Source organism: Phoxinus phoxinus (assembly GCF_949152265.1).
Source record: "Phoxinus phoxinus genome assembly, chromosome: 9".
Classification (NCBI taxonomy): Eukaryota; Metazoa; Chordata; class Actinopteri; order Cypriniformes; family Leuciscidae; genus Phoxinus; species Phoxinus phoxinus.
Genome location: NC_136884.1, coordinates 8,526,850 through 8,543,404, shown reverse-complemented (window position 1 = coordinate 8,543,404; position 16,555 = coordinate 8,526,850). Strand labels below are relative to the sequence as shown.

The window sequence follows — 16,555 nt, the reverse complement described above, 5'->3', positions numbered from 1 at the left end:
ATAATAAATAAACAGTTACGGGTGTATAGACTGAAACGTAATCTTAATTCACTTGCTATTTGCATGTGTGGCAAAAGGTACATTTGGACCCTGATTCCCAGTATTATGAGTTCAGATTATTGCTAACTATAAACTAGGAGTCAATCTATCGTCTATTTTTAATTCAGCATGTATGTCAGGTGGCCGGTGCAAACGCTCTTGTAACCCGGTTTCTGAACCAATCTGACTGACTCTGTCAGCTGGTCGCCTCTCACTCACTCACTCTCTGACAAATGTCTTTTTTTAGATTGATTGTTTTTCTGCTGTTTTATTCATAAATGTTTTTTCTTTCTCTTTGTTCCTTGAAGCAGTTGTGAAAAATGGTGCGCTCAGGGTGGCGTTTCCAGGCTAAAAAAAAAAAAAAAAAAATCATTTTTAATGACACGTGCGTCACCTGTCAACTGCATTCATCACAGGCCAGGATTTTGCGTGTTAGAGGTTTGTGTGTGTGTGTGTGCTTTTCACATATTACCCAGCGGCAACAGCAGCCTACCTCGTAATCAATTGCTATGGGAACATGTTATTCTCTGTGATTAATAGCATACACACATCTTATGTTTCTCTCATTTGTCTGAGAGTTGTTCAAGGGTGCTTAAACCGAAACATCCAGCACATGTGCTGCATTCATTCTGATAGGGTGCCATTGCTTATCATTGGCAAGTCATCTCTCGGCTGCTGAATTTGAACATGCTCGGAGACAAAAGAGAGCAAAACGACTGCAAAAGATCTGTGACAGAATGTCAGAAGTTGTCTTCGAAACGCTGCCGGTGAGATTATGAATAATTGGTTGCATTTATTGAGCTGGCATATGACAGTGAAGCTTGACAGTTTTGTGTCAATTGCATGTTAACATGTTTGTTTTGACATCCTCGATTTAGGAGTTTTGACAAAACCGATATTGTCCATTTATGCACGTAATATATGTACAGTGATGGGGAACTTTACAAGCTATATCATAATCTAATATAGTTTATACAGTCAAGTTACTCTTTTGCTGAAATAGCTATTGTTGATTTTCTTTCTTTCTTTCTTTCTTTCTTTCTTTCTTTCTTTCTTTCTTTCTTTCTTTCTTTCTTTCTTTCTTTCTTTCTTTCTTTTTGTATGAATATATTTTTCTTTGTCTGCTTGAGGATTCACATTTTATTTTAATGTTGACAGAGCTTCTCTAAATGTGACACGTTTTATTATATGATATGTTATTGCTTAAACTATTTTATTTATATTTTCATTTCAGTCATATAAGCAAATTTTTTTTGTTTTAATTTAATTTCAGTTATATGAGCTAAAAAAAAAATTATTGCTCTTGTTTTTGTTTTATTATTTTTTTCATGTATTTGAGCAAATTTTTGCTCTTTTTTTTCCATTATATAAGCTCATTTTTGTTTTGAAAATGTCAGTATTTCCAGGTTTAAATGAGATTTTAAATCTTAAATTTTCCGCAGTCTCAGACTCAATATTCAAAGCGTCAGATCTGACAGAAAGGTTAAAGGGAGAGCTAGAATGAATAATAGTTTGGGAAAAATGAATCCTGCACATAAGAAAAGCTGTCCTTCACTACACATCAAGAAATTCCATTCAGCCACTGGAGACAAGTTTTCTTTTATTCACTTTGGGTTGGAGGTCATCAAAACTCACACTTTGCGCCTCATCAACACAGTAGGAGTGAACCAGGCGGAGAAGACAATTAATCCCTAATGATATTAATGATGCAATTAGAAGGTATACTAGCTTTTCCCGTGGAGGGGACGGAAACCGGTAGCGATGGATGTTATCCAGGGACTTCACTAGTGTCAGTCCGCACCCTCTGATGCTGCTGTGATGCGCACAACAAAAGAAAGCCACGGCTCCTGCAGGAGTGTCTCTCGTTGCGTGCAGTTGAATGTCTTTGAATGTTGACCTTGGCACGGAGCTCCCTTGCGACTGAGTAGTGAAGGAATACATGTATACGAGATCAAACCTGCGCTCGGGCCTCACCTGGCACTGCCGGTCTGATGTTTGACTCTCCGAAGAGCCTTTGCTCCAGCCACACTTGTCAAACTCCACTGCTGAAATTAACGAGGAAAAGTTCATTAGCTTTGATCCCTCTCAGATCCGCAGTGGATAAATTATTTGTCATTGACAGATCAGCCAAGTATTTGTAATCCATTAAAATGCTACAAATGGAAGGTGAATGGCGTTTACAAAGCCTAACGTGAGCTTAACTGTTGGCATTTACCCGATATCAATAAATCCTCATTCAAGGAAGGTTATACAGGTTGACAGTAGCAAACTGAAAAAGTTAGTTTTTTAAGCTTTAAATAAGTGGCTAATATTCACAGCTAAAGGCTGGTGATTAAGATTATTTAATTTGATTGATACTAAGGTAATATAATAGGTAAGATCCCTTTAGCAATCCCTGAACCCACTGGTTGATAACTAGTGTTTGCTGTGACCAAATTCAAGTCTTCAGCTTCTCGAGGTGAAACTGATCCTCTGCAGTCTGATGTACATTAACAAGGCCATATTTCAGACCTAACAAAAGGGCACAGTTGCAGCACAATCAATATGAAAATACTCCAAAATAAATGAAAAAAGCTTGCAAAGGAGGTTCAGCTGGTGAAGATGAGTTTGAGGGAGGGGCGCTGAAAGATCAAGCTCCTTTCGCAGATTACAACATTTGATGGATACTCCAAAAACATGGCGGTGATCTTTATTGATCGTCTTGTTTCTAATCAGGGAGTGTAATTATTGACTCCTGTGAGGCTGTACGGGGAATTTTATAAATGCTGTTTTAAAATTCAGCTTTGCACATCTTGATTTAGGGTCAAATTGGACCAGTTTGGCTATTTCGGAATTTTAATGACGACTCTTATCCTGAAGTAAAATCAAACAGGACTGTAAAGGTTGAGAATTACATTGGTAAAGAGGTTCCTCACAGGAGCTTGTGGAGCTGCGCTTCCGCATCCAGACTACGGACACGTTTCCTGAGGTGTTTTAACCCAGCTTTAAATATGAAATGGATTTTAGTTTCACAAGATGAAAGCCCGTTGTTTGTTCAACAAACCTTTCCCAGGTACAGTGATTGCCTGAAGGTTCAAGATACAGAGAAAGAGAGAGAGTTTGCTCGACCCAATGTTCTCCAGGCGTTCCCCGTTCTAGAAATCGGCATCTGCACTGCTTGTTTTTATATATTAAACATATGAGCATAACTATATTTAAACCTACCGGTGAGGGGCAAATTTCTCAGCACGTCCACGGAGTTGTTGATGGGTCAAAGGGACCTTTTGATTAGGCGTAATGCTCTGGGAAGAGATCTGCCAGCGTGTAGGAGACAGAATAATTGTTTCGAATAGGGATTCTCAGCAGACTCCTCTGAGCTTGTCAGCTGGTGTTTGAAGTGTGCGCTGACATTGGGAAAAACTCAAGGGCAGGGGTTGAGCAGGAAACAGGCTCTCAAATGAGAACGGGAGGGGAGGGAACGAGAACTAGAGAGGAAAAACAAAGACACAGGCGACTTCACACAACTCATAAGTGCCATTTGTGTATAAAGTTGCTTGTGTGTGTTTGTATACGCGTTGAGAAAGTTGCTTCTGAACTTTATTTTATTAAATATGAGATATATTTCCCTCAGAGACCTCGGAAGGACCCGGCAAAAAGACCTTGAGTTTTCCTTGACTTTGAAAGTCACCCAACATGAAACAAGATGTAGAAGGATACCACACTCAGGTGGGTCTCCCTTCATCTGAATGTAAAGTGTACTTTTAGGAACTTTGAACATGATATGAAACGCCACAAGGCTAGCAAACGTGCCTCCTGGGGTGGGTTTTGTGTGCAGTTGATTGTCTTGTTGTGTCCACAAATGCATGCTGTGGCCAAGAAGTTGCCCTTCAGTATTGAAGTTGATGTATTTGTAGGCTCTTTTTTAAGTTTCTCTTAGTTGAACTTCTCTACTCTTAGTTTTAATAAGGTACAAGGCTGTAGTGTATTGTGAAAATGTATGCTATGTCAGAATTACCATAATTATGTGATGACTATTAATGTCCTCAGACCAGGCCTGGGATGGCCATTGGGGGAATCGGGAGAGTTCACGATGGGCCACTAATATTCTTCTTCAGAATAATGGTATCAAATTGTGCTACCAACACTATATTTGCACAGCTCTTTGTAGCAGTTATAGCCTAAATATTATTAAAATATGGCGTATATTACGTATACAGTAAGGTGAGCCACATGATTTAATAACCAGATTTTTTTTTTTGGTTATCCGTCAATGTTTTTAAAAACTCAAAAGAAATTTGTTAGGCCTCCTGTAGGTAATTATTATTATTGGTCAATTATTATATAAAGTCGTGCCTTGATAAAAGTGTGTGTATATACAGTATAATACAAATGTCAGACCTTTTCTCTGATCTAACTTGCAAAACAACAAAAATAAATATTTTTTATATTAAAAACTAAATAGTATTTAAATAAATAAATGGATTCCTGTTAGAATAAAGGTGTATCAAGGACTCTTTACATTCACTTTGAAATCATTTCTAAATATCCATCATTTGATGTGCAAACAAATGAATAACAGTGTTTTCTTAGGGGAGGTTTGTATATACTGTCGTTTTAGGCCTCGCACAACACATGCTTAACACCGAAAGCGTGTGCACTCCAACCTGGAACAAGGGGATAAATTATAGCAAACAACAAAAAGTTGCATGAAGTTTCCCTGGGTGTCCTTGTGACAGGCAGTGCATGGCATTAAATGGCACAGTGCGAAAAAGAGGACAACCCACTAGACAACTAGACGAGAAAGGAAACAGTCATGAAGAAAACATGAGACTTGTATTCTCTTCCTCGACACATATTAAAACAGAGCGAGGCTGGAAACGATTAAACAAAATCTACTGTCGAGGGAAAATGTATAAAAAAACTTTTCTTTTCTATCAGTCAAAACTGTGACAGAATTGTCACAGTCTCCTTTGAAGTTAGCGATGGAAGCCAACGAGGGACCTTGCAAGTGGGTAAATAAAAGATGGAGCATTTCTCCCCCTCTTTCCTTCGCTGGTTAATAGGGCAGCCCCCGCTGATCAAAAGCACATTAGCTTTGATTAATCAATCAATGCCCTGGCGGCCCACTCCTTCCTGTCAATGACTGGGGCCGCCAGCTAGCACACCGAATGGAGGTTAGCGTATGATCCAGACCCCTCCTTCCTGCACGCAAACATCCGGCTGCCGTTCTCACGCCGAGATGCCAGCCGAAATCCTCAACGATCGATCTTTAGTCTCTTTTGCTGCTTTAATTTGTGAACCCTTTCCTGCTAATGACTCTGTTTGAGGTGTATTCATTTTACCACAGCAGACTTCATCTTGTCTGTGCTTTCTCGTTTGAAGTCATTTCAAGTTGTATTGCTGCCACGGAGGTGAAGTTTAGTACGAATAGCAAGCAAAACATTACAGAATATTTTGAGTGAAACTAACTTTTGCAGTCTATAGAAATGTTCCCTTTATTTTACTACAGTTCAGGTCCGTCAATGTGTTCAAATGGTCTATGAGTTAATATAAAGTATATATATTTTTATATATATATTTATTATTGAGTCATTGAAGCATTCACTCAATCAACACAAATCGTAATGAAACACTGTGTTCCTATCTTCCAAGCAATATATCATCCACATATATCTTATATGTTATCTTTTGTTGTATAAATGGTTTGTTCTAAATGTTTTGTTATATTTTTAAAATTAGCATATATATACTGTTCACACATACACAAACTTTTTTTTTCATTGAATCATTCACTCAATCTACTCAAATCCGAATAAAAACAGTGTTGTTGCTGCTTTGGTTTCGTGTGTAACTTTTTTAGTTTGGAGAACAATACATATTTATTATTTATTGTTTATTATTTTAGTGTCTAAATAATAGTTTATTCATTTTAGTCAATAATTGACAATAAAATTTTCAAAAAAATTATTGACAAACAAAATTGACAATAATTATTTTAGTCAATAAATAATAATTTATTAATTGTTTATTGTTTTAGTGTCTAAAATATAAGTTAATCAGTATTACAATTGCTATTGTGTGGAATATCAGCATACCCGGCCTGGGGCTGTTGAACTTTAATGCTAATGTACTTATATAAGGGAATATCCACTCAAATGTCTGAAAAAAAAAAAAACCTAGTTTACCCAATGGTCAACCTTAAAGGTCTTTCATATGTTCCACAAAACCGTACTGGTCACTGTTGGGGAAAGTTACTTTAAAAAAATAATGTGTTAATATTGTGTTACTCCCTAAAAAAGAAAGTTCCGTTACTTGGTTACTTTTTATAGAAAGCAATGCGTTACGTTACTTTAGCGTTACTTTTTCAGCTTGTTTGTTTTTTGATAACGAAAAACAAAAGTTCTATTTTTGGCAAATGTAAAGGCCCTTTCACGCCAAAAGTGAAATGAAGAAGTCAATTTTTAAAAAAGTTTTTAAAAAGTGCATTACTTTACTAGTTACTTGAAGAAAAGTATTCTGAATATGTAACTCACGTTACTTGTAATGCGTTATGCCCAACACTGTTACTTGTTTCCGTTCTGATGGTCTGCCACGCTCCGCAAATGCGAATGTAATTTCATATGACAGGGAAAGTAAACTTTCTTTCCAGAGTTGTGTGTGTAGGGGGGGCTCCCCGTGGGGGACGGAGCGCTGAAGAAGCCCTGTTCCAATTCTGTCATTGTCAAAGTTTGACATAATAAGCGATTGTTCACGCGCCTTTGTTGAGTGATACAACACAAGAGCAGGGTCCCAATTCCTCACTGTTAATTTTTTGTTGTTTAAAGGAAAAAACACAAGATGTCTATTCCTTTAAGGGATGCTTGGCAGTGCTTATGCTAAGTAATATAATAAACCTGTCGTGATGTCTGTTTGAACACCTTTTATCTTTCCAAATCCACAGGAGGGCTCTACCTTTGCCACGTCGAAGAAAAGCGGCATCTCTGAAATAATTTAAGTAGCCCTTTTTTGAAAGCCCAGACAAGTTAAGAGAATTCACATCTAAGATCAAAGCTGTGCAGTTGCAGTGCCACTGGAGTAAGTATTGGCTCTCTAGCTTTCTATGTTGCGATCAAGTGCTGTTTTTGTGTGTGTGTGTGGTTAAAAGGCTGTGCTAGCTTTTCCTAGCACTGACTATAAAGTTGAGCATGTCTACAGTACATGTTTACATCCAGGTGTGTGTGTGTGTGAACAGCTAATGAAGTGTCAAGATATATATGATGTCCACCAATGGAAAGCAGACGTTTATTATGTACCAGCCAAAAGCTTTATCTCTAACACCAACGTTAATAAATGTCAATACTTCAGCGGACTTTTGATAGATTAAATGGTTAGTGCGCTAAGAAAAATAAGTTCTGTCATCATTTACTCACTCATTTTGTTCCAAACCTGTATTGTCTTTCATGAAACACAAAATGAGAAATATTTTATGTTTGACATGAACGTTTTACTGTTTGACATTTTATATGTGAAGTGTGGAAGTGTTTGTACCCATAACTAATAATAAAAAGGTTATACTGAGATAATTAGAAAATAGGAAATAGTCACAATCTGAGAAATAAATTCAGTTGTGAGATATAAAGTCGCATTTACTTTTTTAAACTCGACTTCCATAGTCAAGTTCCAACTTGGACTGAAAAATCCAATAATAAAAGTAGTCCGTATGACTTCATATGCTATATTTCAAGTTTTTAATTTACTTTTATTCATTTAGCAGATGCTTTTATCCAAAGCCACTTAGGATAAAGCAGAAATCATAGGATACAAGCAGAAGCAATGAACCATGACACAATATATATTAATATATAGCAATATTACCATACCAAAGTTTTTTTTTTTACTTTATTTATTTTTTTACTATTTTTGCATTAAAAAAATTATTTAGTATATAGTGCTGTACTATTCCAGTTAAGTGATTTTTTAAAATGCAAAAATAGTACAAAAAAATATTTGCAGATAAAATGAAGATTGCATCATGGTCCAGTTCAAAATTAAAAAATGGCTTTTGCAACCAATGCCATTTTGCTGCCAATGGTGCTGATGATTGTTGTGACTGTTCCTCACTCAAAGCTATCGGATGACTTTAAACGTTTTGAAATATAACGCAGTAGTCGTGTTGGGCCATTTATGGAGATATTTTGGATTTTTTGGTCCATTTTGGAACTTTCAGTATATATAGTCCATTTTGGAATATGATTGATTGGCTTCACCACTCCGTCTCCTCTCCACCAGTAAGCTGGTGTGTGGTGGGCGTTCTGGTGCAATATGGCTGCCGTCGCATCATCCAGGTGGATGCCGCACATTGGTGGTGGTTGAGGAGATTCACCTCATCCATATGTAAAACCCAGAGTGAAAAGAGAGAAAAGCGCTATATAAATGTAACAAATTATTATTATTATATGGTAAGAACTACATAGTGACTCTTAAACAAACTTATTTTTGTGTTCCAACTTTTTCTGTTGTAACATAAGGGTGAGTAAATAATGACAGAATTTTCATATTTAGGTGAACCGTTTCTTTAAGAACACCCTGATGTTTGTGTAAGATTCATCTGAACACCATTATATGTAAGGTTGAAGAAAAGAAAGTTCTTTCGCTAGTTTCTTTATTCATCTCTCTTCATTCTTGACAGATAAATCTGCTGGGATTCTCTCTTTTTTTTTTCCTTACACAAGAACATCTCTAATTTCATCAGCTCTCCTGACTGACAAGCATCATTACGGATAAAATTATCTTGGTAATTATCCTGCCGAAAAGAGATTTATTTCCCTTTGTGAGGAGGAGAGCGGATCCATGGGGCCACGCAGTGATCTGCAGCGTGGAGACGCTTCGTTAAAATAAGCATCCTAATGAGACGAGCCCTCCTGCAGAGCGCCGAGGCCCAAGCGTTACGCCTAGCAGGAGCAGGAGCTTTTGTTCAGATGTGCATTAAGTAAGCGTGAACACGGTACCGTCTGAGTTTGGAGGGCCACTTATCGAGGAATTCACAGTACGTAATTATCTTAATTTGCACCCCGGAGCCATATCCGATATGAGACCTTCCGCCCATGACTACTCTGACGTAACTCACTCGTAGGCCCGTGCCACGGAAAAGGTGTCAAGCTACTGTTGGGAATGTGGGATGATTAACAGAGTTCATTGACTGAGATTGGAGGTATTTAGTCTGCAAAACTTTGCCTGTAGATAGAGTTTTGAAAATTTGACTATTAACTTGCTTGAACCACACTTCTCTGTTAACCTGCACTGGTTTGTTGAATTTAAAACCATCGTGAACAGAAGCTATATGAATTTTCGAATGATGGAATTCTGTTTCTTAGTAAATCCCCATGAACGTCTGAAGTATTTATCCAAGGGCATTTACCGTGGGGATTTGAATTCACAACCCTGATGCTAGTACCATCCTCTTCCAAATGCATTGGACATATTTTGATATAGCACAAAAGCACACGACTGGATTTGTGATGGTAATGTTTCCCGAAACTCATTTTTGAGTCTCCACTTAACTGTTGTTTGTGTGTTTGATTTTCATAATAGATCATTAGCAATTGTACAGGTTGACTAATTTTGTCATTAAACTCAGAGTTTAGGTGAAGCTTATGGGGAAACAAGCTCTTTACGATAATGAGCGCCAGTGTTTGCCGTAATTAAGTGCAGAACAAGTAGCCTCTTTTCCTAATGGCTCTGCTTGTTAAGGGTCATTGTCGATGGATAGTTTATTAGAGACTGAAAGAACTTAACAGACGCCTACAGGAGCTGCAGACAACTTTCCAGTGTTCACAAGGAGGCTTTTAACCAGAAGCTGCCGTGCTGTTTCTGTGATATTATCTTTCGGTAACAGTATTGTTTGCAGTTAAAGTACTGATGGAGTAAGATAATCTTTAATATTAAGCAAGGTCAAAAGTGCCCCTATTATACTATTTTGAAAAAAAGATCCTAACTCTGTTTTGGAGGTTTCCTATAATGTTTACATGCATCCAAGATAAAAAAAACACTTACATTTTCTTATAAATACATTGCACATCACCTCGTTTCTGAAAGAGTCTGAAAACAGTCTGTCTTTCTAAACCCTTCCTTTCCAAAGCTCTGATTGGTCAGACGGCCCTGTTATGATTGGTCGACCGCTTACTGCGCGTGTCAGAAATGAAACGACTATTACCATATGTGATTTTTAGCTCCAGAGGCTTCCTCAGCACTTGATACATAGTGATACGAACCAGCTTTTTTCCCATATCAATTAAGGTGTCCTTGTTTCAATGTAACAGCACATACACTTACTATAGGGTTTGGATTAGGTTTGGTTTAGGGTTATTTGCATGTAATTATGCATAATTTGCTGTTGTTACTATAGTAAGTACATGTAAAGTGTGTACCAGGGAAACTAAAATAAACCTTTTTTCCCTAACTTTTTCATTCTTTGTATCTCTTACTGGTTTGTTGTTCTTCTGATCTAAACTACTATTTATAGTCATCTATTTAAGGTTTTATACGGAAGCCCAAAAGTCAAAATTATGAAATTATTTTTCTGAAATTATACATATTTTTATGTCATTTTAATGTCTGTTTATCTCATAATTTCAATCTTTTTATCATGACTTAGTATCTAATAATTAGGATTTTTATCTCTTGATTATGGTTTAATATATCAACTTTTTAATATCATACCGTAATTATGATTTATTGTCTTTTTTGTCATAATTATGACATTTTTTTTGGCTGCGGTTGCCGTTAAGCTCTCGTTGACATAGAAACGGTATCCTGAGACTCACCAAAAACGATGGATATACCAAGACTTGCTCTCATATGTGCATCGAACATTCACAGCAGACTTGTGCACTATTCTATCCCATTTTGTAGTATAAATAGTGTGAGTAATGTGTTCACACGGAAGATTCCAAAAAGAAAAAGTGCACTTCAAACACCCGGATGATGCACTTTATTATGTAGTAAACGGAGGTAATTCAGACGTGTTTTTGGAGACATAAAACTGCCAACCCTGTCAAAGCGGGTCACCTTCACATGCTGATTGCATGATGCAAATTTATGGTGTAAACATGCATCCGAGCAAGTATTTGTACATGGGCCTACTCAGCGTTCTGCTTTTGAATGCCCAGGCACAGTGCATGTGACAGTGCAGGAAGAAATGTAGACGCCGCCTTGGGTCGATACAAAAAATGTATGTGCTTGGAGCCTAGGAGGCATTCAGTAATGAAATCAATAGCTGTGCTTGGCTCCTAGCATTAAGATCATTGGTCTGGCTGTTATTTAGTCATCGTTGTCCTACAACCCGGGTGCAAGTTGGCTACCAGTGAAAAATCAATAAAGTGACACCACAGTCGGCATCCCAATTACTGGTGAGACTGGTGAGAGATCAATTCATGTGTTGGCCATTAACAGGTCCTTTTGGGAAATCATACTGCATTATTTGTGTTCGGTTCTGTCTCGTACAAGCGCTCTCCTTCCCTGTCTCGCTCTAAAACGGTGAATTATACAAATCAACAAGAGATTGTACAGCCAAAGACCTAGTTACCTTGTTTTGCTTTGCTTTGTGCAGCCCTGACATCAGTGATCTCGCAATAGCATGTAGGCTATTATTAGGGTTTTAGCATTGTGTGCTAAGACCTACAAGCCATATGATGCAAAATGTAACTTAAAAGGAAAAACATTAAATTACTGTGATTTATTTTGAAAGAAAAAAGAAAATGCTAGTTAAAAAATGGATTGTTCTGACTCTAAATTGTGATTGGACGAGCCACGTTCAAAGTAATGAATATACCGTTTCCTGAAGACTCACCCTTCTACCATTGTTTGGACAAACAGATAGTCGGCTGGTTGGGAAGCTTGATCTATGTTGGAAATTGGATATGAAAAAATATTTTAGTATTAAAAAATGTACATGTCTACCATAAAAACTGTGTATATAAGCATATAATAAGATTTTTAGTTGCCTCTTAAAAAAATTATGTTATGATGTCTATGTTATTTTTTAATTGATTTTTTATAAGAACTACCATTGAAAAGTTTGGGGTCTGTGTTTTTTTTTAGGCTTTTAAAAGAATCCTCACTTAGGTTACATTTATTTGATCAAGAATACAGTAAAACTTCTCTTCAGTGTCACATGATCCTTCAGAAATCGTTCTAATTTGCTGATTTGCTGCTTAAGAAACGTTTCTGAAAGTGTTAAAAACAGTTTAAAATGTGAAAAACGTGATTCATTATTCCCCCCCCCCCCCCCCCCCCAGGATTTTTTAGATGATTAGAACATTCAAAAGGACACTTTTTATTTGAACATTTTGTAACATAAATGTCTTTACTGTCACTTTTTATCAATTGAATGCATTCTTGCTTAATAGAAGTATATATTTTTTTTATAAATCTTACCGACCCCAAACTTTTGAACAGCAGTGCATTAATGCTTAACTTTGCTATGCAAACAATTAGTTATATTAATGCCCAATTAATTACCCAATTTAAATGAAATTCATAAGCAAATTAACCATTTACCTTTGTCATTTACCAACTGTACTGCAAAAGTTTTAAAAGTGCATAATTGTTTTCAATGAAATACTCTATTACTTAAATGAAATGCATTCATCCTGAATTCATATGTACACCACTGAAAGATTACCCAATTCAATTGAAATTCATAAGTCTTGGCAAAAGTGTTGAAACACTAGGCCGCCGTGCAGCTTGCAGTGTTCAAAGTCCAATTTTTTATTAAATGTGAAACTACTTCCAAGTCTGAAGCAAAAGCAGTTAGCGTTCTTCAGGTGAGGTGCAAATCAAACACTAATGATATGTGTCTTACAGCATTACTATTCTGATGGTGAAGTTGTTGACACCTGACACAGACCACACTGTTAAATCTCTGACTGCGGCACGACATCTTTAAATCCCTTGTCCCTGCACGTTGATTGACATCTCTCATGTGCTCCTCTGGCAAAGTAGCACAGTCCCACATTTCTCCCCGGAATGGTAAACACGAGGTAAAGCATATTAGTTGGAGAAGCCGGCAAATGCGACGTGTCAGTAGGAGAATATCTCATCAGTCCACATTCTTTATCAACTAGTTCTCTGCGCCGCACTTTCTCGTGCAGCTCATCCATATGTAAAGACCAGAATATGTTCCAGCAGCGATAAGGATGTTTCTCGCACCTGCAATGCCTCACAAAAACACGAGCACAATGGCGACATGACGTGCAGCTGTTTAGCGTGACAGTGGTGTAATTGTAAGGAGGGAGAAGACGTCTTGCTCTTCACTCAGCTTGAGACAAGACTAACTTCTCGCTTCGAGATCCTCTGCTGAGGAAGATGACAGGAGCGGAGAAAGACTAGATCTCTTTCGTGCCTACAATTACATGGCATGATGCCTTATGTGTGCAGTCAACAGAATAAGGCCTAACGAAGCGGATGCCTTAAACACATACCTTCAAGAAAGCAATGGTTAAGTGCCAATGCACCGTGCGGCGTTCAGCATGACACTGAAAACACCTGAAAAAAAGCTCTTTTATATAGAAGTTGAAGAAAAACACCTATTTGTTAAGCTGACAAGCTTTTTATGGAAGCTTGTTTCCGCCACTGAATAAATCAATTGAAAAGATACTTTTAATTTCGCAATTCTGACTTTTTTCCCCTCAGAATTGCGAGATATAAACTCGCAACTGCGAGAAAAAGCAATAATTGCGAGATGTAAACTCAAAATTAAAAAGTCGCAATTAGCTTTTTTATTTTGTGGCGAAAACATGCCACACTACTTTTTATCCCAAGCAACTTAAAAAAAAAAAAAAAAACACTCTCTCATGACAACTTGTAATAATTCGTACGATATGGAAGTCATGGTATTATATCAACCGTTCAAACTTAAATGTTTTGTTTTGTCATGTTACAATGCCAAATATGTTTAAAATTTGGGTTAGAGGCTGGGCTTTATGGTAATGTCTAGGCCCTACTTTTTTTTTCTTTTTTTTTTTTACGAGTTTGTAATTTTGTACAAACTCTCATGAGACCAAGTTGGAACCTATAACACGTTAAATTAATTCATAGATGTGCTTTGTGATATAAAGTGCTCAGTTATGACAGTATTAAGTTTGGATGTATCATATGATACAGATCATAATGAAAATGTCCATAACTTTTATGATTAGCCTACTTAAATGCTTGAAAACACTATATAGAAAACATTGTGTAGATTCTAAATTTAAAATAAAACTTTCAACAAGACCTGTTTAAAACTGTATTAAGACCATAAAAAGTGGTCAGAAAAGCATACGTTTTGATTACATGGGGAATTACACATCCTATTTTGTTCCAGTGACTATTCACACAATTTTACTGCCTGGGTAAAATATTCCAGATAAACTGTGGGGTGAAATCAACATATTTTACAACCCCGGCCTCTTCACTGTTACATAACGTGACAAACAGGCTTAGGGAGTCACCATGAAATGAAAGCATACTTGCCAACAGCAAAAAGAAAAGACAAAACACAAAAGAAACAGTGTTGTTTGATTTGACTGGAAGACCTTACTGTACAGATAAAAAATTATCTAGGATTAGTCATTGATCCACAAAGCTCCTAAGATGACAAGAAAATCACGCTACAAGGAATGCTGGCTCTGGTCCAAGTAGGCTGTCCTATACGGAACTACTTGCACCATAACTGAGCAATTGATTCAAAGCGCTGTGACACTTGTCATCCGCAAGAATCGTCTACCAGGTAAGCATGGAGCAACATGTCCCTTGTTGCCCCAATTTTGTTTGATATTGCTGCATTTGATTGGAGAGGGTGTGCGTGACAAGCTCCAAATATAAACTCTTTAAACATCTGGTCTACACGCGTGCGAATGGACAGACACCGAATACCCTCATTAGCATATTATACGACACGAAGCGGCACAATGCATTATAGTAGTAACTCTATTAGTTTCAGTGTAAACAGGTTGATTAAAATGGAGGCGACATTGTCTCGGGTCGCTCGCTTGCAGCGTGAACGGCGCAAGGGTGGATCATGGATGGGGTGTGTAAAAAATAGATAGTGAGCAAAAAAATGGTAATTTAATTTCACACAGTGTTTGTAAAGCAAGGGATTTGAAGTGCATCTGTATGTTTATTTGATAAGTACAGTAGTGGTCGTATTTCCTCAAATGTTTATTCAATAACGATATCCAATTCGTGAATGAATAAAAAAATTTGTGAGTCGGATTAATGGATTAACTAACTTGTTTAGAATCGATCCGAATGGGAATAAAGTTTAGCAGAAATCTAACTGCAGAAATTATCAAACGAATGTTTTAAACATACAAACAAAGTGGTTTTTAATAGGCCTAAACAGTGTAACTGACTGTATGTCATGCTGTAGTAGAACAAGCGTGCAAGTAATAGGCTATGCCGTAAAGGAACCGTTTATGAACCAGTTATTTGAAAATAATTGTTCAAAAGAACCGTTTCACAGAAATATTTCAGAGTTTCCGTTCTCACATCTATTGGTCAAGACATAATATGGTAGAAACTTTTATTAGGCTACACTGAATAAAAGCAGAAAATAATATTTTCCTACCTGAACAAAATAGTGGGCCTAAGCTATAGGTCTAGGCCTATGTGTCATTGCCCTTGCTTTTGTTCTGTAATTTTCTATATGTTGTCCTTTGAAGGAAATTTAGCAAAATGGCTGACCTGATAAACAGCGACGTGTTCCTGGCCTTCTCCACATATACTACTATTGTCATTCTCAAAATGATGCTCATGTCTCCTCTGACTGGATACTTCAGGATAACCAGAAAGGTGCATTTGGTTTAGAAAATTCAGTTTGATATGAACTGCAATAAAGAAACAAGTGACTTAAAAAGACTGATTCATTCTGCATTATGTTATAATTAACTTGAACATTTGATCTAATGCAAGAATTATAGTGTAAAGGTTTTATAGTGTTGTGCCTTCTTAGCAATATAATGAATGTCTTTCTGTTCATCACACAGGCCTTTCAAAACTGGGAGGACACTTGGATGGGCAAACAAGATCCAGAGGAGAGAAAGAAGATGCTCCAGACCAATCCTGATGTAGAACGTGTCCGAAGGTAACAGAGAAGGACAGATCTATCCTCATTTAATCTGTTAATTGCATATATTCTCAGTGATTGTTGCTCTTTAATCACAGATGCCATCACAATGACCTGGAGAACATCATTCCCTTTGTGGTGATCGGTCTCCTGTATACACTGACGGGGCCGGATCTCTCCATTGCTCTGTTGCACTTCCGAGTGTTTGTAGGTTCACGTTTCATCCACACAGTGTCTTACGTGATGTCTCTGCCCCAGCCTAGCAGAGCTCTGTCCTGGGTGGTGGGAATGATCACAACTTTCTCAATGGCCTACAGGGTTCTCACAACAGCACTCCATCTCTAAAGACACTGGTGCTCTGCAGAACGGGAGAGGCTTGTTTTATATTTTATTGTCCCTGCTTTATTTTCTGATACACTATGCAATTTATAATAAAAACTGTCAACAATT

The 16,555-nt window shown here is 37.2% G+C and overlaps 1 protein-coding gene across 3 annotated transcripts; it reads left to right on the top strand.

Annotated features, from left to right (window-relative positions):
• The first annotated feature begins 466 nt into the window (after positions 1-466).
• On the top strand, positions 467-16,555 carry mgst1.2 (microsomal glutathione S-transferase 1.2). Of its 3 annotated transcripts, XM_079622707.1 has the most exons (6): positions 467-806; positions 3,650-3,744; positions 6,959-7,092; positions 15,702-15,831; positions 16,026-16,123; positions 16,204-16,555. In XM_079622707.1, exons 4-6 carry the CDS (start codon positions 15,715-15,717, stop codon positions 16,448-16,450), a joined length of 462 nt encoding a protein of 153 aa, XP_079478833.1. In that variant the 5' UTR covers positions 467-806; positions 3,650-3,744; positions 6,959-7,092; positions 15,702-15,714; the 3' UTR covers positions 16,451-16,555. The 3 variants fall into 3 exon arrangements, with proteins under 3 accessions (XP_079478833.1, XP_079478832.1, XP_079478831.1); XM_079622706.1 differs by lacking the exons at positions 467-806; positions 3,650-3,744; positions 6,959-7,092 and adding an exon at positions 14,458-14,767; XM_079622705.1 differs by lacking the exons at positions 467-806; positions 3,650-3,744; positions 6,959-7,092 and adding an exon at positions 14,786-15,067.